General features: G+C 37.3%; 1 protein-coding gene across 9 annotated transcripts in view; it reads left to right on the top strand.

The window, feature by feature from the left end:
* DMD (dystrophin) overlaps window positions 1-27,905 on the top strand; it is a 2,668,835-nt gene that overhangs the window by 420,625 nt on the left and 2,220,305 nt on the right. For 5 of the 9 annotated variants that reach the window (XM_060407876.1, XM_060407872.1, XM_060407873.1 and 2 more), the window contains exon 1: window positions 6,789-7,079. The exons of the other annotated variants lie outside the window; for them this stretch is intronic. In XM_060407876.1, the coding sequence (XP_060263859.1) occupies window positions 7,049-7,079 (31 nt within the window). In that variant the 5' untranslated portion in view covers window positions 6,789-7,048. Of the gene's footprint in view, window positions 1-6,788; window positions 7,080-27,905 lie in introns of those variants that run through there. 9 annotated transcript variants of the gene reach the window in all.

Genomic DNA, 27,905 nt, shown 5'->3' with positions numbered 1-27,905 from the left:
ACAAATTGAAATTTTTTAAAAAATTTAAAACTTTTGCTTTGGAATTACCCTATAAAAAATTAAAAGATGAGCTACATACTGGGAGAATATATTTGTAAAACACATATCGAACAAAGGACTCATGTTATACAGTATATAAAGATTACTGAAAATTCAGCAGTTACAACCAAAGTATCCAGTTGGAAAATGAGCAAAATATATGGACAGACATTTCACTGAAAAGTATATTCAGATGGAAAATAAGAACAAGAAAAAAAAAATGTTCAGTGTTAGTAACCATTCAGACAGTTAAAATTAAGACTGCCATGATGTATCTCTACCTGCTTAAGACAAACATGTATATATAATATTTGTGTGTGTGTTTATATATATATATATATATATGTATATGTATGTGTGTGTGTGTATATACACACACACATATATATGTATATATGACAATACCAAGAAAAATGTGGAGAAACTGGATCACTCACATTGCTGGCAGATATATAAAATGGTACAAACCCTCAAGAGAACATTTTGGTAGTTTCTTTTTAAAAACAAAATATATACTTACCACATGACCCAGCAACTTTACTCCTGGGCATTAATCCAGATAAATGAAAAAAATATATAGTTGATTGTTTGGCAGGTTTTTTTGTAGTAACCAAAAACTGGAAATAACCAAAATGGTCTACAGTGAATGAATGCCTGAACAGACTATGATATATCCATGAAATGGAATAGTACACAGTAATAAAAGTAAACAGGTTTTTGATGTAGATAACAACTTGAATGGATTCCTTGGACACTATGCTAAGTGAAAACGCTAATCTCAGATGGTCACATACTGAATGATTGCTTTTATCTAACATTCTTGAAGTGACAAAATTATATTGATGGAGAACAAATTAGTAGGTACCAGGCTACTGGAGGATGGTGTTTGGTGTGACTATAAAGGAAGGAAGATTTGTGTGCTGATAGAATGGCTCTGTATTGTGACTGAGGTGTGGTTACACAAATCTCCACACATAATAAAATGACAGAGATACATATAGTATATCAATGTCAATTTCCTGGTTTTGTGTTATGGTTATCTTAAATATAATTGTTGGGGGAAAATGAATGAAGAGTTTATGGAACCTCTCTATACTTTCTTTGAAAGTTTCTGTCAATCTATCATTATTTCAAAATAAAAAGTTAAAATAAGTTTTTGAAAAATTCTGCTCTGCCAGTTATTAACAATGCGAACTTGAGCAAATTCCTTGAGCAGTCATTTTTGTAATGATGCTCCTAAAAGCTGTCCAGTGTAGTTATTGTAGGGACTAAATGAGAGATGTAAATGACCACTGGAAAGTAATGACAAGGTCTGAACTAGAGTTCACTGTATTTAGGCCAAATTTTATTTTATGTACATTTCATTTTTTCCAGTTATATTAAGTTTATCTTTACACCTAGATTATAAAATCTTAAGAAAAGTGTGAATATTCTACATTAATATAAAATTTATTACAGGTGCTCAAAAAATCCTTATTATTGACTAAGGCTGAAAGACAAGATGTATCTAAGGGCGTCCAATTCTATGAGTGATTAGTACTTTGGATATTGCTTTAGATATTAACCAAGACAAGTTTTGGGTATATTTGGAGCCAGAGCTGTTTTGGAAACATACCTCTCGGGGTTTTTCAAAACTGGCCATGAATTAGCTCACCTGTCAAACACAGAGTACTGTGTCCTACTCCCAGAGTTCTTTTCATTTTTCAGATTTCTTGTGTACTCGCATTTCTAAAATTTTCCTACCTGCTGTTGATGCTGCTTCAAGGACTACACTTTACAGATCCCTGATAAACTGTACACTTACCTTGGCTGAAATGTGGGTTTATATCTACAGGGAACTCATGATACAAGGTGTAAAGGAACTTATATTCTGAGCAGTATTGCATGCCATTGCATAGGACAGGGAATGTAACATGCAGATGTGGATCCATGTAACTCCTAAAACATTTCTTTAGCATATTTCATAAAATTTTTGTTATATACATATTTAGACAACCACACTAAAGAAATGAGGTGACATATAGAGAAAATTTTAAATCTACTTGAGCTATCCCACTTTGAAGGTCAGGAAGTGTGGCGGTGAGGAGATACCCTTCGTCCAAGGTAAGGAGCAGCGGCTGCACTTTGCTGGAGGAGCCGTGAAGAGATACCCCACGCCCAAGGTAAGAGAAACCCAAGTAAGATGGTAGGTGTTGCAAGAGGGCATCAGAGGGCAGACACACTGAAACCATACTCGCAGAAAACTAGTCAATCTAATTACACTAGGACCACAGCCTTGTCTAACTCAATGAAACCAAGCCATGCCCGCAGGGCAACCCAAGACGGGCGGGTCATGGTGGAGAGGTCTAACAGAATGTGGTCCACTGGAGAAGGGAATGGCAAACCACTTCAGTATTCTTGCCTTGAGAACCCCATGAACTGTATGAAAAGGCAAAATAATAGGATACTGAATGAGGAACTCCCCAGGTCAGTAGGTGCTCAGTATGCTACTGGAGATCAATGGAGAAATAACTCCAGAAAGAAAGAAGGGATGGAGCCTAAGCAAAAACAGTACCCAGCTGTGGATGTGACTGGTGATAGAAACAAAGTCCAATGCTGTAAAGAGCAATATTGCATAGGAACCTGGAATGTCAGATCCATGAATCAAGGCAAATTGGAAGTGGTCAAACAAGAGATGGCAAGAGTGAATGTCGACATTCTAGGAATCAGCGAACTAAAATGGACTGGAATGGGTGAATTTAACTCAGATGACCATTATATCTACTACTACAGGCAGGAATCCCTCAGAAGAAATGGAGTAGCCATCATAATCAGCAAAAGAGTCTGAAATGCAGTACCTGGATGCAATCTCAAAAATGATAGAAGGATCTCCCTTCATTTCCAAGGCAAAAAATTCAATATCACCGTAATCCAAATCTATGCCCCAACCAGTAATGCTGAAGAAGCTGAAGTTGAATGGTTCTATGAAGACCTACAAGACCTTTCAGAACTAACCCCCCAAAAGATGTCCTTTTCATTACAGGGGGCTGGAATGCAAAAGTAGGAAGTCAAGAAACACCTGGAGTAACAGGCAAATTTGGCCTTGGAATGCGGAATGAAGCAGGGCAAAGACTAATAGAGTTTTGCCAAGAAAATGCACTGGTCATAGCAAACACCCTCTTCCAACAACACAAGACTCTACACATGGACATCACCAGATGGTCAACACCGAAATCAGATTGATTGTATTCTTTGCAGCCAAAGATGGAGAAGCTCTATACAGTGAGCAAAAACAAGACCAGGAGCTGACTGTGGCTCAGATCATGAACTCCTTATTGCCAAATTCAGACTTAAACTGAAGAAATTAGGGAAAACCGCTAGACCATTCAGGTATGACCTAAATCAAATCCCTTATGATTATACAGTAGAAGTGAGAAATAGATTTAAGGGCCTAGGTCTGATAGACAGAGTACCTGATGAACTATGGAATGAGGTTCGTGACATTGTACAGGAGACAGGGATCAAGACCATCCCCATGGAAAATAAATGCAAAAAAGCAAAATGGCTGTCTGGGGAGGCCTTACAAATAGCTATGAAAAGAAAAGAAGTGAAAAGCAAAGGAGAAAAGGAAAGATATAGGCATCTGAATGCAGAGTTCCAAAGAATAGCAAGAAGAGATAAGAAAGCCTTCTCCATCGATCAATGCAAAGAAATAGAGGAAAACAACAGAATGGGAAAGACTAGAGATCTCTTCAAGAAAATTAGAGATACCAAGGGAACATTTCATGCAAAGATGGGCTCAATAAAGGACAGAAATGGTATGGACCTAAGAGAGGCAGAAGATATTAGGAAGAGGTGGCAAGAATACACAGAAGAACTGTACAAAAAAGATATTCATGACCCAGATAATCACGATGGTGTGATTACTCATCTAGAGTCAGACATCCTGGAATATGAAGTCAAGTGGGCCTTAGAAAGCATCACTACAAACAAAGCTAGTGGAGGTGATGGAATTCCAGTGGAGCTATTTCAAATCCTGAAAGATGATGCTGTGAAAGTGCTGCACTCAATATGCCAGTACAGTTGGAAAACTCAGCTGTGGCCAGAGGACTGGAAAAGGTCAGTTTTCATTCCAATGCCAAAGAAAGACAATGCCAAAGAATGCTCAAACTACCGCACAATTGCACTCATCTCACACACTAGTAAAGTAATGCTCAAAATTCTCCAAGCCAGGCTTCAGCAATACCTGAACGTGAACTTCCAGATGTTCAAGCTGGTTTTAGAAAAGGCAGAGAAACCAGAGATCAAATTGCCAACATCCACTGGGTCATGGAAAAAGCAAGAGAGTGCCAGAAAAACATCTATTTCTGCTTTATTGACTATGCCAAAGCCTGTGACTGTGTGGATCACAGTAAACTGTGGAAAATTCTCAGAGAGATGGGAATACCAGACCACCTGACCTGCCTCTTGAGAAACCTGTATGCAGGTCAGAAAGCAGCAGTTAGAACTGGACATGGAACAGCAGACTGGTTCCAAATGGGAAAAGGAGTGTGTCAAGGCTGTATATTGTCACCCTGCTTATTTAACTTCTGTGCAGAGTACATCATGAGAAACGCTGCACTGGAAGACACACAAGTTGGAATCAAGGTTGCCGGGAGAAATATCAATAACCTCAAAAATGCAGATGACACCACCCTGATGGCACAAAGTGAAGAGGGATTCAAAAGCCTCTTGATGAAAGTGAAAGAGGAGAGTGAAAAAGTTGGCTTAAAGCTCAACATTCAGAAAATGAAGATCATGGCATCCGGTCCCATCACTTCATGGGAAGTAGATGGGGAAACAGTGGAAACAGTGTCAGACTTTATTTTTGGGGGCTCCAATATCACTGCAGATGATGACTGCAGCCATGAAATTAAAAGACGCTTACTCCTTGGAAGAAAGGTTATGACCAACCTAGATACATATTCAAAAGCAGCGACATTACTTTGCCGACTAAGGTCCGTCTAGTTAAGGCTATGGTTTTTCCAGTGGTCACGTATGGATGTGAGAGTTGGACTGTGAAGAAAGCTGAGCGCCGAAGAATTGATGCTTTTGAACTGTGGTGTTGGAGAAGACTCTTGAGAGTCCCTTGGACTGCAAGGAGATCCAACCAGTCCATTCTGAAGGAGATCAGTCCTGGGATTTCTTTGGAAGGAATGATGATAAGCTGAAACTCCAGTACTTTGGCCACCTCATGCAAAGAGTTGACTCACTGGAAAAGACTCTGATGCTGGGAGGGATTGGGGGCAGGAGGAGAAGGGCAGGACAGAGGATGAGTTGGCTGGATGGCCTCACTGACTCGATGGACGTGAGTCTGAGTGAACTCCGGGAGTTGGTGATGGACAGGGAGGCCTGGCATGCTGCGATTTATGGGGTCACAAAGAGTCGGACACGAATCAGCGACTGAACTGAACTGAACTGAACTGATAGAGAAAATTTTAAATCTACTTTGGATGATAGTATTTTAAGTACAGTTACCCACAAATTAAAACCAGGCCTTGTATTTTGTTTCATACAGGTTTTTTTGAGGAGATTGGTAATATTATGATATTCTAAAATATAAAATGTATAACTCGCTATTAAAGTAAACATCATAGTCTGACTCCCATATGTCAGGGTTTTTTTTTTTTTTTCCTATTTTTATCTACAATTTATTTCTGTGCCAGGCAATTGAATGCTTGACATAGAAAAATGAGTCTGTCACTTTAACAAATGGTACTGTAAAAACACTCAAATAAATAATTTTAGCAGAGATTATTGTAATTGCAGAAGAAATATCTTTCTCAAATGTGTTACCAGTATTTCCTATAAATATTGGGCTCACCTATTGCATAAAAAATAAAAATAAGAAAGGAGATAAAGAAGCCTTCTCTTAGCTAAGAATAGTTTAGAAACATGTTGAATGATGTGTTACAGTTGTGTTCATTTAATACAGAAAACTTCTGAGAATCATTACATAGTTGATCAACTCAGTGTCTAAGAGAATGGTGTTTTAAATAAATCTCAGCAAGTAAATTGAAGAAAGAGTAATTTCTTAGTTAAAAAGAAACTTGTATCATCAGTTACAACAAAAATTGATCATTTTAGGGTGATTTCTTCACTTCATTCTTAAAGTGCTCTTTATTTTAGCAGAAGCCTTTCCCATGAGAGCTATACACATTCTGCCTTCAGAGCTCAGCTGCTTCATTCCGCTGTTTCTTCTCTTATTCAGACTGTTGGCATCATCAATATATGACTTTTGATTGGATCCCCAGGGTAGAAATTAAGTTTGGTAGACAGTGGATATATAACAAATGCATAGATTATTCTGGGCATTTCTTTTTGTTCAGTGGAGTGAAAGTTTTAGTGCTATTGAGAATGTTTAAAAAAAAAAAAGAAAAGAAAAGGCATTTAAAAGGCTAATCTGGATCTGAATATTCTGCTCTGACATTCTGGAAATGTGCATAGAGATTTCAGAAAGTCTTGTTACAGTTGTGTACCAAAGAGTTTTTATGTTAAGGCTTTGAGAGCAAATACTATATCCCCTGGGCTATTCTGGTTTAGATATTAATGAGAACACAGTTGAACACTATTTGAATTCACAGGACTTGCCATGCTGGAAGCACAACCTTATATGTAGTGGCCATGGGCAGTCCTATTATGGGAAACCAAGTTGAGAGAAAAGGCGGGTCACTTGCTTCTGCGCAGGTCCTGGAATTCAAAATATCCAGGGGCCTCTACAGAATCCTGGCATCAGTTACTATGTTGACTCACTCAGTGTTGGGATCACTCACTTTCCCCTTACAGGACTCAGATCTTGGAGGCAATTAGCTTCAGAGAATACGAATAGGGGAAAAAAAACACAACAACAACAACCTGAAGTCTTATTTTTTAAAGGCTGCCGAAGTTGATTGGTTTCTCATCATTCCTAAACCTACTGAAGCAATAAAGTTGAAAGAAAATTTACCAAGATTTTGATCGCTGCCTTGATATATACTTTTCTTTTTTCCAAATGCTTTGGTGGGAAGAAGTAGAGGACTGTTGTAAGTACAAAGTAATTAAAAATATTTTTTACTGCGGCATAACTTTTAGTTTGTGGCAAGCTCACTGATTAGGCAGATTGATTTAAACTTATTATAGTGGATTGTGATTAACCATAGATGTATTACATATATATATATATATATATACACACACATATATGTGCAGGTGTACATGTTTCTCACTGGGAAAACTTTTCAGTATAAATGAGTTAGCATTTAAGCTTTTTCTTCTGTAAAAAACACATCTTTTGTATTTAAGAAACTACTCCAGTAATAGAATATGCTTAACTGGCTTGGAGTATTTGTAACAAACAATTTAAATTGCTGTTAAATAGTTTGTATGAGTTATTATCATGATTATTTGATATTTTTGTATTCAGTAATAGTTACATGTGGAGTACTGAACTGACATATATTCTCAATGAACCAATTGCTCTATGGGAATAACATATGGATGCCTCAAGGTTAGAAAAATTTTATGTGGCTTATTATGGGAGGAAAATAAAGAATAGAATGATTTGTGATGGATAAATGGAGGTTGAGAAAAGTATTGATAAATATTTAATTTAAAAGTTCCCTTCTCATACTACATTTAGTATTTTGAATGTTCTTTTCTGTAGCATATCACTAAAAATTATTTCAAATGATGGTATGATCTCTGCTATCAAATTACCAGGTACTTTTATTAAGAAAACAACAGAAAAACATGAGGGGCTTCTAATCATAATTTGCATTCAAGTCACAGTGTTATTTCATGTCTATGATGACCTAACTTTTCAGTAAAACTTTTTAGTTTGACTTTTTTTTAATATAAACTCCAACTTTTTTAAGAAAGTAAAAATGATTAACAAAAAATGTAACAACTGACCATGTCACAACAGTAAAAATAATATATATAAATAATGTATGAAGAGTACAATGTGTCCCAAAGAGGTGGATGAAGATTATCTCTGTTTTTACCTGCCTTTGACTTGTGGATTATAGTCATTCCCTGAAATAGATATGAGGGTCTATAATTAAGAATGAAAGAAATGAAATCTCTCTAAATAAATAACTATTCAAAACTTCTGGGAAAAGAGTCACAAGAGAAGTTTCACCTCTGAGAAAAAATTGTGGAAAGAAATCAACATTTTGCGTGTATTGATTTACAAAAGATGCTACTGATTTTGTAGTAAAACATTTTAATATAATTTCCTTTATAAATTTCTTTGACGGACATAAGAATTGATTTCTGATTGAAAAGCCATTCAATTTAGAGATATTGCAAAAATACAAAGCATATGTTTGTTCTTTGTAATACACACATATTTATCACTTGATCAATTGATACAGCTACAAAATTAAAACCAGAAACCAGTATATAGAGTAATTTAGGGAGAGCAGCAGAATTTTAATTTTGACATGGAACAAGACAAACAAACCATCTGCTTTGTCATAGATATTCGAATGACTTTTTAAATTCTTAATCAGAATTTGAAGCAAGCTAACCTTTTTGCACAAGCCCTATAGGACTTTATTATAGTACGTGATCAGGCAATACTTAGGCTAAATGGCAATGAATTTCTTAAGAGAAAATGAAAATATTCACAAAGTTACGTTATGCATTAACTTTTATTATCTGGCAACATACTACTCTTTGAATGTATTGACATTTGAATCCAGTTTTTTAAATTGCATTAGTTTGAAATACTTGAGTACACTTGGTTGGGTTTTAACCAAAATAGTTACCAATTAATAGAGAATAGCACTGTATTAACATAAGTGTTGCTTACTTTTAGAATTACTTACACACGGTTTTGCAAAGAATCACTCAAATAATTGATTGCAAATTATATATTTCTTTAGAATTTTCTAAATGATGCAAATTTTCTTAAAGTCTAATAATATCATCTTTTAGAATTTCATTTGCAGAGTCTTTTAAGGGCATCTTAACTATGAAAAAAAAGATTGCTGATCTAAATAGATAATATACTTCTTAATAAGAAGCCCTCTGTGTCTCTTATGTGGCATAGCAGTATGGAAAATACAGCAGAAAATATTATTATAATTGTTACTCTAAACTTAAAGACCAAAAAATGTTCTGTGCAAATTTGTTATTTAAGGAAGAGAGATATTGGTTGACACTACTCCAGCTAGACAGTACTGAAATATAAATTCATAATTTGGACAGAGATATTAATACAGCTTCCTGTTTAGTTCTAAAGTATACATTTGAAATCTGTAGGCCAAGTCATTTGCTACATGTGAAACAAATTGTAAAGTTCTTAACCACTTGGGTGGTTTAATAAAAGAGATTAAAATCTTTGTTCTCTGGAAAAGTCAAGATTTTTAAATTCTATTTTATTATCTTTCATCATGGTTTTATCACAAAAATAAAACAAAGTGATTTCCCAAACTTTCCTTACCCTTCCACTTTCTGCTGTAATATTTCCCTAACTTATTAAAAATGATTTATCATATTTTTCATTAAACCATTCTTTCTTGCACTGCAAATGCAAGAAACATGATATTTTGGTGTGACGCTCTATTTTTATATAAACACACATGCACATTTAAATCACAGAGTACTAAGTTACCTAAGAGAGACCTTGAAAATTGATTGGAAATTAACGTTTCTATAAAGATAATTTTCTTTCTTTAAACTCATTTTTTTAAGTATTGTTAATTTACAATGTTCTGTTAAGTTCAGTTATACAGCAAAGTGATTGAGTTATATATATATATATATATATTCCAAATTTTCTGTTTATATGTTTTATTTTCTATTTAAATATACCTCATTTGAATAGATACTGACAAGAGTAATGACAAAACATCACAAACCATGAAGGAAGAAGCAGATGTAGGTTTTATTGGGCCTGAGGTTGAACAATTGAAGGAAGGGGACTCTTTTTGGAAAACTAATACAAAATTATGAATACAAAATCAGGTAGGGCTTGGGAGGAGCCAATATTAGAGAAGCACTTGCGGACTTAAGCTTTGAACATTTCATGGGAAATCATCTCTGAATGAAGAGATTTGTTGAGGTTGAATCTCTTTTACCCCTTCCATTTTAAAAGAAAATTGATGCTAGTCATATTTCTTTAAAGTATATATTATTTCTCAAAGACAGGCTTTTACTTAATGCAGATTAGAGAGTTAAAGGAGTTTATAATCGTAGGAATTTGACATTTCTGCCTTTCATTCTGAAAAGATACATTGATTAAAGTGATGTCAAACTCAGTTAATGGAGGCGGTGCAGTTATTTCAGATATACAGAGTATGTAGTTTGAAGGAAAGCCAAATCACAGTGAGAAGGAATAATGATGACCTTGGTTTATTTTTATACAGCACATTCAGGGTGCGATTGGATTTAGAGGGAGGCCAGAGTTTTCCTTCTCACAAAGTCCTGCCATAGTCCTATGAGATTTGTGTTCTGTTATCAAGGCAGTTGGTTCATATAGGAACATTTTGTTGGGAAAGATATAGGCTACAGTATGGGATATGAGAGGACTTTTTTTTTAATTAAATGCAGCCAAGTACCATAGCATAATTTCATGAAACTTTTTCTTTGGCAGTAGGGTCCATGAAGCAGACCGATCTTCAAAACTCGAACAAGCAAAAACATAAACACCTTGTGGTCTTCATCTTTTTCCTCATTTAAAAACATCCATTCATTAAAAGTCCTTGGAATTTCATGCTGTACAATATTGACAGAGGAATACTCATAATGTATTTGGAGTTCTGAAGTTTAATACAGATATGAAAAATAGGTTGGCAGTGCTGTGTGTGTGTGTGTGTGTGTGTGTGTGTGTGTGTATGTGTGTGATCAGTTGCTGAATCTTGATTGATTACTTTGAGATCCCCTGGATTGTAGCACACCAGGCTCCTCTGTCCATGGAATTTTCCAGGCAAGAATACTAGAGTGGGTTGACTTTCCCTTCTCCAGGGGATCTTCCCAATCCAGGGACTGAACCCACATCACATCTCCTGCATTGACAAGTGGATTCTTTACCACTGAGCCACCTGGGAAGCCCAGGCAGTGCTATAGTATAGTTTATTATTTTGCCAATTTGGAAGGGGGCTGTCTACTTCTGTCACATGTAGAATTGTCCTAACATCTTTATATTTGTAAAATGTCAAGCTTCCTCTAATTAATATTGTAAGTGAAAATGTTTTTCAGAGATTCTGATAGCCTCTCTCGAAAGGGAGAGTAACCCTGCTATTTGTGAGTCACTCGTATCCAAATGATAGTTTGAAGAGTAGCAACTAAGATGATTTGGTTTGCTTTTTTCCAAAAATTAGGGTATTAAAAGCTTATTTTCCCATGTATTCAATATTACAGCATATTAGAGTTTTGCTAGTGCCTTTTTAAACCGGATGGCTCCTCCAGAAATTCTGAAATGCTTTAACTCCAAGGGACATGCCCTTTTTCTTTCCCCATTCAAGATTATTACTCTGCCCTGAATATGGCTACAAAACCAAAAGCCGTGGCTCCAGTGGTTTAGGAGAATCTTAAATGTCTCAGCCACAATTCTGACAAGCAGCAGGCAAATGAGGGTGCAGAAAGGGAATGGCCCTGCTCATTCATGCTTAGAAGAGTCCTAGTCTTGTGACCACACGGAGTCCCCTGCATGCCCATTAACAAAAGCCGAGGTCAGTGCCCTCACTCCCAGAGCTGGAGTCTTCCATTCAGGCTACCATTTTAAGGAAAAATTTTCATCCAGCTCTGTGCTCAGCCCTTATGTTCTGATATTCATTCACAAGACTTCAGAATGTCAATAGCTGAAAGAAGACACAGAGCAATTTTCTGGGGCCCTACAGTCCAGAGAGGTGACTTTGCATAGTCTGTAATGATACTAAGCCCAGAGAAAACAAGTGTTCTTAGCAATCTGGATTGAGTTTGGAAATCAGTTTCTTCCTAGTCTCCTTATTATCTTTTACCTTCTGCTTCAGTGCCTTACTTTTGGTTTGTCATTTTCACCCCATTCTTCACCAAAGGAAGATGGGGAGAATTAACAATTATCTTTAATTGGAAAGGAACTGTCATTTTGATGCTATGCTGGTAGAATGTTGATGCTGTTGTTGTTTTGGGTGTGGATAAACGAATCTTCCAGAATTGGTAATTCAGTATTTTGATTCCATATAATTTTAAGCCACTGGTTTTCCATAAATTTTGAGTGTTAGAAAAATGGTTTCCTGTATATTAATTTTTAAAGCTGAAATGTATCTAAGGCTACTTTAACATATTTAGAATCTGAGGAAGAATGTTTACCTCTATTTTTATTTTATTTTTTATTTTTAAGAGAAAACTGGGTTGCTTTAATGAACAGAAGGAATATTAAAGTGCATGGTATGGAAGCCAATGTTTATCCATGTGATAAAGTCAGAATGTAGGTAGCTGAATGAGTTTTAAACAGTTAACAGAATTTTAAAGAAACTTTTGAAAAATGCCTACATTGTCACACTCTTAGTTTACCCTTAATGAATATTTAATAAATATATTTAGTAAATTCAGCCCATTCATAGGCATTACAGCAATGAGGGATTTATATATGCCAAAATAATATACAGGTTTTTGCCAGTTTATCTTCAACTTTTAGCTGTTCTTTATCTCTAACCTTAAGAAATAATTGATGTTTTAAAAAGACCAGGATTCACTGAGCACAATTAGCATTATCATGTCTCAGTATGCCCAATTATGGGCAAATAAAGGGGTTAACCTTTCAATGTTTTCACCCTCTTCTTGGCATTGGCTTTGTTTTGTTTTAAATTGCTCTCCCTCCTCCCACTCTGCTTTTTGCGAAGACTGTCATGGAATCAGGACTATAAAAGGGCATAAACATCGGTGGCTTTTTGCTCATTCTTGGCACCCATCTTTATTTGCACACAACTTGTCTGCTCCTTTATCAGATTACAGCAGCAATAGTACCTTAGCCCGAGCTAAGTGCTGACTTAAAGGGCACAGGAGTCAGCACACTCTTACAAGTGCCGATATTAGCCTTGGAAACTGTGAGGTCAAACTAAAGACACAAGAAAGGAAAAAAATATCAGAGTCAGAACTGCTCAAGTATTTTCATCAAAGGCAAGCTGAGTAATTCCTTTATATATAGATGCTCATGAAGGCAATATTAGAAATAGATTGCTGACTAAGCAGGCAAAACGTTTCCAAACTAGTTGAGGGACAGATAAAATTATGCATGAAAGTGGTGAACCTCAGTGGCTCTAATATATTGGAAAATAACTAGGAAGGAAAAGGGAAAACTAGACTCTAAAGAATGTAACCAGATACAAGCAGTGTTGGCATGTAGCTGGTTAACTGAAAGAGCTTACTGGAAGCTCAGACAGCTGGGGAATCCTGATTTAGTAGAGCCTGAAGGGCAGGTCAGGAGCCATGTGAACAGCTGCTGAAGAGCTAGAGAATTCCTCTGGATTAGGTGTACATACCCCATCTCTAATGGGCTATGTCAGAGAGCACCAAGTGTTATCACAGAGTTTACTTCACTCAAGCCTATGGACTTTGCAGTGTTTTCCTTTAAATGTCTAGAAATAGAGTGGCTCTAGAAATAAATCCAGAAATAAAAGTATCAGAGGAAGTGGCTCCTTAAATTTGTATTGTGTGGGTTTCGGTGACCAGTGTTTGAAGAAGGAACTGTTTGCTATTCATGCATTTAGTCATGTAACTAGGATGTGTTGAGCACCTACTTGTGCCAGATACTGTGCCATGTTCTGGAGATAATGTTCTAAATAAGTGCACTTACTGGGATTAGAATTTAGGAGAGGAAATATATGTATATATAATGTTTATGCACTATTTAAATTGCATTTGGGATAAGGACTACAAAATAACGTACACCTTGTTAGAAAAATGTATACTAGTGAGACCTAGACTTGTATTAGAAACTGGGGGAAGGATTCCTAAGAAATCAGCATTCAAAGTATGACAGTGCAGAATGGAGTTGGCTTATAGTTGTCTAAGGGAGAAAGAGGGAAATGTTACATTCAGAGGGATCAACAGATGTGAAGGTGTAACATGCTATGAGGAAAGAACTAAACGAAGGTCAGCTTTCCTAGACTTTCTTAATTGGGGCAGTTTAAATAAGCATGCAGTTGATACAGTGGCCTGGGGTCCAATCATTCAGTACCTCAGAGCTCATGGCAATGATTTTTTTTTTTCTGTATAGTAAAATCAATGGTTAGCTTTTAAGGGTTTCTGTTAAGGAGGTGAAATGACTATGTTTGTGTTATTTTTTTTTTTAAGAATAGTATTCTGTTTTGTGAAGAAGAGATTAGAAGGTGTTAAGAGTAGATGAGGAGCTATCAGTCTGAAGCTCTCAATCTGGTAGTTTCTCCAGGGACAAAAGAAGATGATGTTGACTAGAATGGTAACATTGGAGTTGAAAGAAGTGGATTGATTTAAGATTTACCTAGGAGATGGAGTAAATAGGAATTAGTATTGAGTTGGATGTGGTGCTTTCCATGGCATGTAGAATTGGGTGGATAATAGTACCATTTAGAAGGAAAAGACTTGAAGAGAGCTAGAATAATGGGAAGAATTGGGGGTGTAGAATAAGGTTTTAATGGAGAGCATGGGTGCTGGGAACCTGGGGATGTGAAGCCTACTTCTTTATTGAGGACTCAATGTCTCTTGTTGTTCAGTTACTAAGTTGTGTCTAACTCTTTGCAACCCATGGACTGCAGCACGCCAGGCTTCCCTGTCCTTCACTATCTCCCAGAATTTGCTCAAACTCATGTCCACTGAGTCAGTGATGACATCCAACGATTGCATCCTCTGTCGCCCCCTTCTCTTCCTGCCCATACTCTTTCCCAGCATCCAGGTCTTTTCCAGTGAGTTGACTCTTCACATCAGTGGCCAAAATATTGGAGCTTCAGCTTCAGCATCAGTCCTTCCAATGAATATTCAGGGTTGATTTCCTTTTGGATTGATTGGCTTGATGTCTTTGCTGTCCAAGGGACTCCCAAGAGGCTTCTCCAGAATCATAGTTCGAAAGCATCAATTCTTTGGTATTCAACCTTCTTTATGTTCCACCTCTCATATCTGTACATGACTACTGGAAAAAACTATAATTTTGACTATATGGACCTTTGCCAGCCAAGTGATGTCTCTGCTTTTTAATATGCTGTCTAGATTTGTCATAGCTTTCCTTCCAAGGAGCAAGTATCTTTTAATTTTATGGCTATACTCACTGTCCACAGTGAATTTAGTGCCCAGAAAAATAAAATCTGACACTGTTTCCACTTTTTCCCCATCTCTTTGTAGTGAAGTGATGGGACCAGATGCCATGATCTACGTTTTTTGAATGTTGAGTTTTAAGCCAGCTTTTTCATTCTCCTCTTTCACCCTCATCAAGAGGCTCTTTACTTCCTCTTCACTTTCTGCCATCAGAGTGGTATTACCTGCATATCTGAGGTTGTTGATATTTCTCCTGGCAGTCTTGGTTCCAGCTTGTGCTTCATCCAGCCTGGCATTTTCCATGATGTACTCTGCATATAAGTTAAATAAGCTGGGTGACAAAATATAGCTTTGACATACTCCTTTCCCAATTTGGAACCAGTCTGTTGTTCCATGACTGGTTCTAACTGTTACTACTGGACCTGCATAGAGATTTCTTAGGAGGCAGGTAAGGTGGTCTGGTATTCCCATTTCTTTAAGAATTTTCTACAGTTTGTTGTTATCCACACAGTCAAAGGTTTTAGCATATTCAATGAAGCAGAAGTAGATGTTTTTCTGGACCTCCCTTGCTTTATCTGTGATCCACTGTAACTTGACAATTTGATCTCTGGTTCCTCTGCTTTTTCCAAATCCAGTTTGTACATCTGGAAGTTCTTAGTTCACATACTGCTGAAGCCTAGCTTGAAGGATTTTGAGCATTACTTTGCTAGCATGTGAAATGAACACATTTGTGTGGTAGTTTGAATATTCTTTGGAATTGCTCTTCTTTGGGATTAGAATGAAAGCTGATCTTTCTAGTCCTGTGACCACTGCTGAGTTTTCCAAATTTGCTGATATGCTGACGTACTGAGTACAGCACTTTAACAGCATCATCTTTTAGGATTTGAAATAGCTCAGCTGTAATTCCATCACCTCCACTAACTTTGTTCATAGTAAAGCTTCCTAAGGCACACTTAACTTCACACTCCAGGATGTCTGGCTCTAGGTGAGTGACCGCAGCAACATGGCTATCCAGGTCTTTAAGGACTTTTTTGTATAGTTCTTTGGTATATTCTTGCCACCTCTTCTTAATATCTTGCGCTTCTATTAGGTCCTTGCCATTTTCTGTCCTTTATTTTGCCCATCCTTGTATGAAACATTTCCTTGGTATCTCCAGTTTCCTGAAGAATTGTCTAGTCTTTCTCGTTCTACTGTTTTCCTCTATTTCTTTGCATTGTTGACTTAGGAAGGCTTTCTTATCTCTCCTTGCTATTCTCTAAAACTCTGCATACAGCTGGGTATATCTTTCCCTTTCTCCTTTGCCTTTTGCTTCTCTTCCTTTCTCAGCTATTTGTAAGGTCTCCTGAGACAACTATTTTACCTTCTTGCATTTCTTTATCTTTGGGATGGTTTTGGTCACCACCTCATATACTGTGTTACTAACCTCTGTCTATAGTTCTTCAGGCCCTCTGTCTACCAGATCTAATCCCTTGAATCTATTCATCACCTCTGCTGTATAATCATTAGGAATTTGATTTAATGTCCCTAGTGAGCATAGATCGGAGAAGGCAATGGCACCCCACTCCAGTACTCTTGCCTGGAGAATCCCATGGACGGAGGAGCCTAGTAGGCTGCAGCCCATGGGGTCGCTAAGAGTCAGACAAGACTGAGTGACTTCACTTTCACTTTTCACTTTTCACTTTCATGCACTGGAGAAGGAAATGGCAACCCACTCCAGTGTTCTTGCCTGGAGAATCCCAGGGACGGAGGAGCCTGGTGGGCTGCCGTCTCTGGGGTCGCACAGAGTCGGACACGACTGAAGCGACTTAGCAGCAGCAGCAGCAGCAATGAGCATAGATGAGACCAGCTACAAAGGTCATATAGAGCGTGAAGAGAAGGAAGTCAGGAATTTAGAAAGGGAGAGAAAACACTTCAGAAAATCATCTAAGAGGTATCTAGAATGAATGTTGAAATCCTAAGGGAAATAATATGTCTGTAAGGAGGAGTGTGCCTTTCCTTCTCCAATTTAATGACTTTGTGAATGTGAAACTCACTCACAGTACCAGGTGTCTTGGCTTCCACAGTCTCTACCATCTAGTTACCTCTAATTTCCTTTCCCGTATTGGTATTTCTATGAGATATCACCAAAATGTTGCCTTAGTAGAAAAGCTTCAATAAATATTTAAATTGTGTAATGTCTTCAGCTTTTTCATGTACTCTATGCTTCCTAAAAATACCTTCTTCGGAAACCCCATTTCAACTGACTACTGTATAATGAAATGAGCCTTCAGTGTAAAACATTTATCATAGTCTGAATTTCAATTGCTCAGTCAGAGTTGTTAAGCAACATGAAAAATCATCCTTTAGAGAATACAGAATTGGATAGATATGACAAGGTAGGTTTGCCCCTTAATGTTATTTTAGTTAATATAGATGTTTATTGGGAAAGTGTCTAAGATTTCTTGAGAACCATTAGTAAAATTGATTATCCTTAAATCTGGAAAAATGGTAAAAAATACCTAGAAAACATTGACAATTCAATTTAAATAAGACTGGAATTGTACTGAAGAGCTAGAAGGTACTTGAGTAATTGAAAGTTAGTCATGGATGAGTGTAATGTACTTACCAGTTAGCTTGGGGGAAAGTAGGACTAGATAGAATGATATGATATTGAGCAACTCCACTTGCTCTACTTTATTTTACTTGCTTATAAATATACATAGTTGAACACCTGCAATATTCTTTCTCCCTTTTATGAAATTACAGCTCAAAGTCAGAGAAAAATAGGCACGTACCTATACACACACTCACACATATACTCATAAATACCACTACTGTAATATGTCAAGAGAGTTATAAACCAGCCATAAGTGATTACTTATAGATTATATGATTATGAAAGTTTCATTGACGAATCCACATTTATAAGTAGGCCTTAGAGTTTGGGCATACGGAGATGTGAATTAGAGAAAAAGCAGAAGGAACAATGATTCATAGACAAGAATTCATAAGGCATTGATATATCCTCCCTAAACAATTGGGCTACCCTGGTGGCTCGGATGGTAAAGAATCCTCCTTCAGTGTGAGAATCCTCCTTCAGTGTGAGAGACCTGGGTTCCATCCATGGGTTGGGAAGATCCCCTGGAGGAGAGCATGGTGACCCACTGCATTATTATTGCCTGGAGAATCCCCATGGACAGATAAGCCTAGAGAGCTACAGTCCATGGAGTTGCAAAGACACAATTGAGCAACTAAGCACACACACAATTACTGGCAGTCCCTTGTAGGTACATAACAGTATTTGTGGTCCACCTAGTCTTCAGAAATAATATATAACTTTCATACCAAGCATTTCTCTGGGTATATTATATGCATCTCAGCTAATGCTCATTACAGTTCTGGGAGAGAGGAGATACAAACATTTGCATTTAACAGATATAGATACTGAGGTACAGAAAGCTTAAGGAATTTGCATAGTGGCTCAGTTTGTACGTACTGGAGTCAGGATTTGAATGGTAGCAGAGTGACCCAAGGATTCAGGTTCTTAATCAGTCAACTGCCAAAACCTCTCAGATTTTGATCGAGAGTGTCTGCCAGAGCTCTAGAGGAGATAGAACAAATTAGAAAATGGAAAGAATCAGTTATCTTCTAACAAAAACTAAATATGTTTTATTAAGAATGTTCCTTTAAAAGAACTCATAAAGTTTATGTTCATTTAAAAACTATAGAACCTGGCAGATTGTAGTTTCTTAGATAAAAAACTGAGATGTCCTGGGTCTTCCTTGGTGGTCCAGTGGTTAAGACTTTGCGTTCTAATGCAGGGAGTACAGGTTTGATCCCTGGTCAGGAAACTACATGCCTTGGGGTGTGGCCCAAATTAAAAAAAAAAAAAAATCAATTGGCTAAAAGAAAAAAAATGGAGAAGGAAATGGCAACCCACTCCAGTATTCTTGCCTGGGAAATCCCATGGACGGAGGAGCCTGGTGGGCTACAGTCCATGAGGTTGCAAAGTGTCGGACATGACTTAGCGACTAAACAACAACATGGATTTTTCAGTTTCTGTTATGTGAGTACTATAAGTAAGAAGCTAAATAATTAAAAGCCTTATTTGTGATTTTTAAAAAAGAAAAAAAAACTGAGATGTCCTAAAAACCTCATATCTATACTCTAGACCTTCTCAGGGGCTATTTATGATGATAATCCATAGTGGATCACTTGTTTTCGTGTTTTATTCCTTTCTCAGGCTCTTGACTGTGTGAGCTTGGAAGATCATAGAATAGAACTTACGTAACCCTTGATCTGTTGTAATCATCTACAGCAGGTTCCTCAGAAGGATCTCACTAGACGTCTTCCTGATTTTATTTTACTTGTACATAGGCTACTATGCTAGATGAAGAAAAAAACAAGGACTGGGCCCACAGAAATAAGATTTAGTGGAGGACAGAGAAGCCATGTGTCCATGGGGTTGCAGAGAGTTGGACACGACTTAGTGACTAAACAACAACAAACTGTGAACAGAAATAAAGTGGCTTTACTGATATATATAAAGTCAGGTATAAATAATAAATATAATTACTATTATTAAAACAAAACTGAAATAATCTCTTCCATTTGGAAAATATAAAGAAAACTACAACACAGCTGGGGAAAAAATGGGAAAATGATTTGTTATATCCATATTTTACTTCCCAATTAGTTTGTTATTTCATTCCTTAAGAAGCTATCAGTCATTTCATTTTAATGTGAAACACTATTTGTTTTTGATAATTTTTAAGAAAACATTATTATAAATGGAATTATCATACTATCCTGATAGTATGATACAAATATAAACATAAAATAAGTACTGTATTTCTGCTTTTTATATCCATTAGTAGAACTAGATACTGAGTTTTTTTCCCCTAAAAATGTTGTGCTTTCATTTTTTTTTTCTATTCAACCTTCACCTGACTTAGTTCAAGTGAAGTAAAGAATGCCATGTCCCTAAAACCAATTCAGGAAAAACTTTCCGCTTCATTCTTGAGCTTGAAGCAGTGGTCAGTATTGAGCATTTCTCCCTTCTTGAAAAATGTCTTCCTTGAGATCTGTGCATTGCACTCTCGTAGGCTTGTTCCCTTTTCTTTGGATGTTCCTGTTCAGTCTGCTTCGTGGGCTCAATCTCTCTACTCAGCCGTTAAATATTAATTCTTCAGAGGTCAGTCCTAGCAGGGTTGTCTTCTGTTTCTATCATCCCTTCCACAGTCATTGTACCCACATGCATGCATGTGGTTTTATTAACACTTATTTGCAGATAACTGGCAACGTTATACCTCCAGCTCAGATTTCTGCAATGAATTCCAGAACTGTAATTTCAATTTCCTGGTTGGCACCTCCATTTGTATGTGACAAAGCCATCTCCACTCCAAGTGGAACTTCCCATCTACCGCACAAAACCTGAGCTTTTCTTGCTGTTCCCTTTATCAGTGAATGGTGCTACCTAACCATCCAGTTGCACAAGCTAGAAACCTATTTCATCCTTGAAACTTTTATCTCTCTCATCCTCTTATTTCTAAACCACTGCCAATCACTGTGGGTTTTATCTCCTGAACACTTTTAATCCACTTCTCTTTATTTTCTCTCCCATACTAGGGTTCTGATTGTATAATCAAGCTTCTCCCTCTCACTCATAATACAGAAGCACTTTCCTTTCTGGTTTCTTTGCTTCACCTCTTCCCCACTCACTCTATTCTCTAAAATTCATCCAGTCAGCTAAGTATGATAATATCACCACCTGCTTTATCAGCACCCACTTAATTGCAGCTTCTGTTGACCATAAGGAAAGCAAAAGAAAAGAAAACAAGATCTAGATACTGGTTTCATCTGTAATGCTTCCCCCGCCTTACCACCTTTCTGCTTTTCTTTCTGTTCCTTGAATAAGCCTTGCTTCCTTTCTGCCACAGGGCTTTTGTACTTACTATTGTTTTTTGTTTTTTGTTTTGTTTTTTTTTTTTAATTTTTACTTTATTTTACTTTACGATACTGTATTGGTTTTGCCATACATTGACATGAATCCACCACGGGTGTACATGAGTTCCCAAACATGAACCCCCCTCCCACCTCCCACCCCCTATCATCTCTCTGGGTCATCCCCGTGCACCAGCCCCAAGCATCCCGTATCCTGCATCGAACATAGACTGGCGCTGTACTTACTATTCTTTCTTTTCTCTCTCTCCTTTACCTAGATAATATCATTTTCCCTTATCAGCCACTCTCTCTGAATAGAAGTCAAAACTCCCAGAGCAGATAAAAGTTTCTCTACCATGTCACATCCCTCGGTAACACATAGTAGTGTTGTAATTCCCTGTGTGTATACATGTGACTAATGCTTATCAATCAGATTTTAAGTTCCACAAACCCATCCCCATCAGTTGTTTTTGCTTGCCATTGTTTCTCCTGATCCAGGAACGAGTCCCCCTTTTGCCCTCGCGTTCACACCTGGCATTGTACATTCTGTAGGTTTGTATAGAACCTTCCTGGAGCCAAGTGGAATTTTTGAATAAGTTAATTGGTCTTTAAAATTTCATTGCACACTGTTATTACAGCTGTTTAAATATAAGAACATATTATAATAATAATTTTATTCTGTTTTATGAACATTTTAAATGACAACATAAGAACATATTATAATAATAATTTTATTCTGTTTTATGAACATTTTAAATGACAACAAAAGCACTGTAATCCTGGTTGGAGCTTAATGTATATAAGTATTGAAGGTATGGATTTTGTCATTGGGTTTTATTTCCTTCTTTAATTCCCCATCCTCCATTTTACTCTAGAATATTTTGGTTGTTCATATCACTTTGTTTTGTTTTTGGCTGTTTTCAATTCATGTACATTTTCTAGCATCTGTCTTTGTAAACTCTCAGTGACACTTGTCAGTGTTAACTGCCTCCTTCATACCTTAGAGGTTCTTCCCTGATTCTACACTACTTTAGTCCTTTTCTTTTTTCTCTTACATTTGTTCTCGTTTTTCCCTCTTCCCAATTGCTATCTGTGAATATTCTGGAAAAATCAGACTCTTACTTTTCCAATCTCTCTCTTGAAGAAGAGGTGCATTTTTTAACCTCAACAAGCTTGAGATGTGTATTTGGGTGTAAAAGCAAAGTCGTTATTTCATTTTAAGATGTTTTAGAGAAGAGATGCTGACCACTCAGTGATTTGTCCTGAGGTGTATAAGGTGGGGAGGACTTCAAGGCAAATTTAAAATAATCCCTCTGAGAAAGGGCAGAAAGAGTTTTACAATTAAAATAAATTACACTGTATAAAAATATATCATTAATAACAATATTCCCATTTTATAAGATAAAGATGACAACTTGCAGCCAAACATGGAAGGAAAAAAACCTGTACAATCTCAGCCATAATAGTTAAGTAGTAGTATATTAGTCACTCAGTCATGTCCAATTCTTTGCAACCCCATGGCCTGGAGCTCACCAGTCACAGTCATAAGTAGAATCTAAAAAGATCAAATGCATGGTAGCAGAGAGTAGAGGGGGTTACCAGGGGTGGGGAGCTGGAGGGAATATAGATTAAAGGTACAAGATTGTGGTTGTGTAGGATGGTTAACTCTAGAGATCTAATGTACAGCATGGTGACTATGATCAATAACACTGTATTGAATGCTGGAGATGTGTTAAGAGAATAGATTTCAGGTGCTGCCATCACAATAGATAAGTATGTGAGATGATGCTATGTTAACTTTACTGTAGTAATCATTTCACTGTGTATGTGCATATCAAATCATGTTGCACAACCTTAAATATATACAATTTTATTACAAATAAGTTTTTTGAATGACAGCACTAAAGCTGACAAGGATGAAGAGACTGGGTCTCAGTGGGATGAGGATGTAAAATGGTCCAGCCATTCTAGAAAACAGTTTGACATTTTCTTCTAAAACTAAACATGTAATTACTGTACAACCCAGCAGGGCTACCCTTGTATATTTATCCCTGAAAATGGAAACTTAGGTTCCCACAAAAACATGTACATGGGTGTTTATGCCAGCTTTCTTGTTGCTAGCCAGAAATTGGACACAACCCAAATGTCTATCAATGGGTGTATATAAAACAGACTGTGGTACATCCGCATCATTAAATACTACTTAGCAATAAAAAGCAATGAACAATTTATATTCATATAACAACTATGATGGATCTCAGGCACTAAGCTGAGTGTAAAAGAATCAAAAGGTTACATACTGTTATTCCTTTTATATTGCATTATTGAATCACATTTATACAGATAAAGAACAGAATATATTGGTTACAACAGGTTAGGAATTGGGGGTGTTCTGTTTAGTGGTGCCACAAGGGAGCCTGAGGTAATGGACTTATTCTGTGTCTTGATTGTGGTATTCGGTATACAAAGCTATACTTGGTAAAACTATAGAACTACACACACACACACACACACACACACACACACACACAGGGTTATAGATGAGTGTATGTGTTGCTGGTAAAATCTGAATAAATTCTGTGAATTATGCCAGCCAATTCCCAGTTTTGACATTGCGCTGCAGTAACCCAAGGTGTCAACACTGTAGGATGAAGGTTGTGTAAGACATCCCTGCATGTTTCGTTGCAACTTCCTGTGAATTTATCCTTACTGAAAAATGTTTTTTTTAATACAATGTTAAACCTTTAACAAGCCCTCAGTGTCCTAACGGCTAGTGTATCATCACCAGACCTAATAAACAAATAAGTCTTATAAATTAATAAATCCACCACTCAGAGTCCAGGCAAAGGATGGTTTAGTGCTAACTCACTAGAATGCAGTCCTTTTCTATTATACAGGAACATGCATCACACATTGAACAAAATGTCACTGTGATTTAAGCTGTGTTCTAAATGTCCTACCTTGTGAGGTATTGTGCTTCAGATTGTTTATGACCAAAATGTCTATGCAGAAAGAGCTGGTATTTCAGAAGTTATGCTGGTCTATGGACATAGACACTGGACAGGGCCTGAGACTACTTTTATTTTCAACATGACTCTACCTACCAAGCAAAATAAGCATAATCAAGCAGATCTTTAACTATGATTTATGCAGTACCTGGCACTGAGCTAAGCATATCTAATACAGATTGTCCTCAGTAAAAAATTAGGAATAACAATATTGCTTCACAAAGCTTACATCTTTTTGCCATTAAAAGGATTTATATAAAACTGCTTAGTGAGTGACACAGGTATTGGGAATCTATTTTTTCTTACTTTGTATTATTATAAATATTAAGATTAATGAATTGCTTATTTTTATATAACTTACAAAGAAATAACAAATTGTACAAACAGATACATAGATCAAGAGACAATCTCTCTGTGTGTGAATATGTGTGTATGTATATGATTGCCTTCCTTTAATATCATCTTAAATCCATCCTTCTAGTTGATTCCCAGTCTAGGGCTTCCCAGCTAGAGATAGAGAACCTGCCTACCAATTCAGAGACATGGGTTCGATCCGTGGATAGGGAAGATCCCCTGGAGGAGGACACGGCAATGCACTCCAGTGTTCTTACCTGGAGAATCCCATGGACAGAGGAGCCTGGTGGGCTACAGTCCATAGGGTTGCAAAGAATCAGACGAGACTGAAGCAACCTCTAGCTTAATATCCTTTAGAGAATCCTCTAGCTACAAGGTGCAATTCAAACCCCCTTCTAGTGTGGTACATGTTCACATCTCTCACCTCTTTATCTGCTGTTCCTCACAATACACACTTCTCCTTAGCCACAAAATTGTGTTTCCATGAGACAGTTCAGTTGCTCAGTCATGTCTGACTATTTGTGACCTCATGGACAGCAGCATGCCAGGCCTCCCTGTCCATCACCAACTCCCTGAGTTTACCCAAACTCATGTCCATTGAGTTGGTAATGCCATCCAACCATCTTATCCTCTGTCATCCCCTTTTCCTCCTGCCCTCAGTCTTTCCCAGAAACAGGGTCTTTTCCAATGAGTCAGTTCTTTGCATCAGGTGGCCAAAGTATTGGAGTTTCAGCTTCAGCATCAGTCCTTCCAGTGAACACCCAGGACTGATCTCCTTTAGGATGGACTGGTTGGATCTCCTTGCAGTCCAAGGGACTCTCAAGAGTCTTCTCCAACACCACAGTTCAAAAGCATCAATTCTTTGGTGCTCAGCTTTAGTCCAACTCTCACATCCATACATAACTACTGGAAAAATCATAGCCTTGACTAGACGGACCTTTGTTGGCAAAGTAATATCTCCGCTTTTTAATATGCTGTCTAGGTTGGTCATAACTTTTCTTCCAAGGAGCAAGTATCTTTTAATTTCATGGCTGCAGTTACCATCTGCAGTGATTTTGGAGCCCCCCAAGATAAAGTCTGACACTTTTTCCACTGTTTCCCCATCTATTTGCCATGAAGTGATGGAATCAGATGCCATGATCTTAGTTTTCTGAATGTTGAGCTTTAAGCCAGATTTTTCACTCTCCTCTTTCACTTTCATCAAGAGGCTCTTTAGTTCTTCTTCACTTTCTGCCATAATGGTGGTGTCATCTGCATATCTGAGGTTATTGATGTTTCCCCCAGCAATCTTGATTCCAGCTTGTGCTTCTTCCAGCCCAGCATTTCTCCTGATGTACTCTGCATATAAGTTAAATAAGCAGGGTGACAATATACAGCCTTGACGTACTCCTTTTCCTATTTAGAACCAGTCTGTTGTTCCATGTCCAGTTCTAACTGTTGCTTCCTGACCTGCATATAGGTTTCTCAAGAGGCAGGTCAAGTGGTCTGGTATTCCCATCTCTTTCAGAATTTTCCACAGTTTACTGTGATCCACACGGTCAAAGGCTTTGGCATAGTCAGTAAAGCAAAAATAGATGTTTTTCTGGAACTCTCTTGCTTTTTTGATGATCCAGCGGATGTTAGAAATTTGATCTCTGGTTCCTCTGCCTTTTCTAAAATCAGCTTGAACATCTGGACATTCGCGGTTCACATGTTGTTGAAGCCTGGCTTGGAGAATTTTAAGCATTATTTTCCTAGCGTGTGAGATCAGTGCAATTGCGTGGTAGTTTGAGCATTCTTTGGCATTTGCCTTTCTTTGGGATTGGAATGAAAACTGACCTTTTCCTGTCCTGTGGCCTGGAGAATTTTGAGCATTACTTTGCTATCATGTGTATGAGTACAATTGTTATGGTCTCAACAACAACAACAACAACAACAACAAAACACCATGCTATCACTATGTATCTTCCACTAACAATTTCTATTCATTATTTTCATGTTAGCTTATGGCAAATTGTTCAAAGCTGTTCCTGACTCCCCCTAGGTCAGCATATATTACCCCTATTCTAGGTTCTCAGGGAAGTTCACTGGAGATCATTCTATGCAAGTAATTATATTCTCTTTTTCCGTGTCAGGCTGTCTCTGATTTAATTCCTTGCTCCTTGAGAGCAGGGTTTGTGCCTCTTATCTATGGGTTCCTTGTGACTTAATTGTTGGGTGAAATAAAAGTGAATGATCACATTTGTTTGACTGGTATAGGCATGGGATCATTGTGTGTTTGAAACTCAGACATGCAGCCTGAAAAAGGTTTGTGTTTAACAATTAACACTAGCATGTATTACTATATTCCCATACACGATATGATAACTAATGAAGTAGAAGAGGATAATCCTTAGAACATGATTTTTTCCTAAGTGCTCAGTGAATTTTATAAAAGTTATCAATCTCAGACTAAAATATTTGTTTCAAAATCTAGATCACGCATGCAGTCAGAAGTGCCTTTTGGTTTATCTCTGTAATTTGTTGTCCTCTATTTTTTTCTTAGTCTCAAGAAGTGTCAGAGTTAAAAAAAAAAAAAGCCTAAATTGTTGGGATCCCTTTGAGGGGCTACATATTCGGCAATATCAAATTAACAGCAAGCTGTACAGAGGCAGGAAGGAAGGGTAGCAATTCTGAGAATCACTTCTGTTCACACATTGAAAACATGCTGGGCCTGCAGTTTTTTGATATGGGCACAGGAGCTGTAAGTCTCCAGCTGGGTGTCTGAGGACAAATTGCTGAGGAAGTAATGGTTGGCTTGAACTATCTTGAAGACAAGTGTTTGCTTCTGCTTGAGCTATTGTTGGCCTTTCCCTGAAGGGACTTAGAACGGAATGTCCATTCCAGGGAGTATTCGGTTTCAGATAGATGCCTTCCTGAGCTCATTTTCCACCCTGAGGGCTGTCCACAATGACTGGAAATCTTTCGTCTGTTTTAATCAGGAATGGAGCTCGTTTATAAAAGGCAAGTTAGTCACTAGGTAACTATGTGCACAAGCAGAGTCCCATTACGTGTATGCCCAAGCTCAAGGTGAGAAATGTCTGTTGAATGACTCAAACATGCAGAATTCAAGGGTCTCTAAAAAATAGCATTGACTGAATTCGTCTAACAGCCTATTCATATTTATTAGGTGGATTCTTTTGCACTCAAAGTAATGCTTTTATTTATTTTTATTTTTTGAGAAGTGCCTGTGAACTATATTTTCTCCATTATGTTAACATACTATTCATGCATTACTGAAATCCATACATTGGGTGTACCCTGGCATTTTATGAGGAAAAACTGGCTTGAGTGATAATAATGATTTGCTGAAGCAGTGGATCCTCTGACCTGATTTAAAATGAAATTGAG

Source organism: Ovis aries, chromosome X (genome assembly GCF_016772045.2).
Source record: "Ovis aries strain OAR_USU_Benz2616 breed Rambouillet chromosome X, ARS-UI_Ramb_v3.0, whole genome shotgun sequence".
NCBI classification, from domain to species: domain Eukaryota; kingdom Metazoa; phylum Chordata; class Mammalia; order Artiodactyla; family Bovidae; genus Ovis; species Ovis aries.
This window is presented reverse-complemented; position numbering and strand designations above follow the sequence as displayed.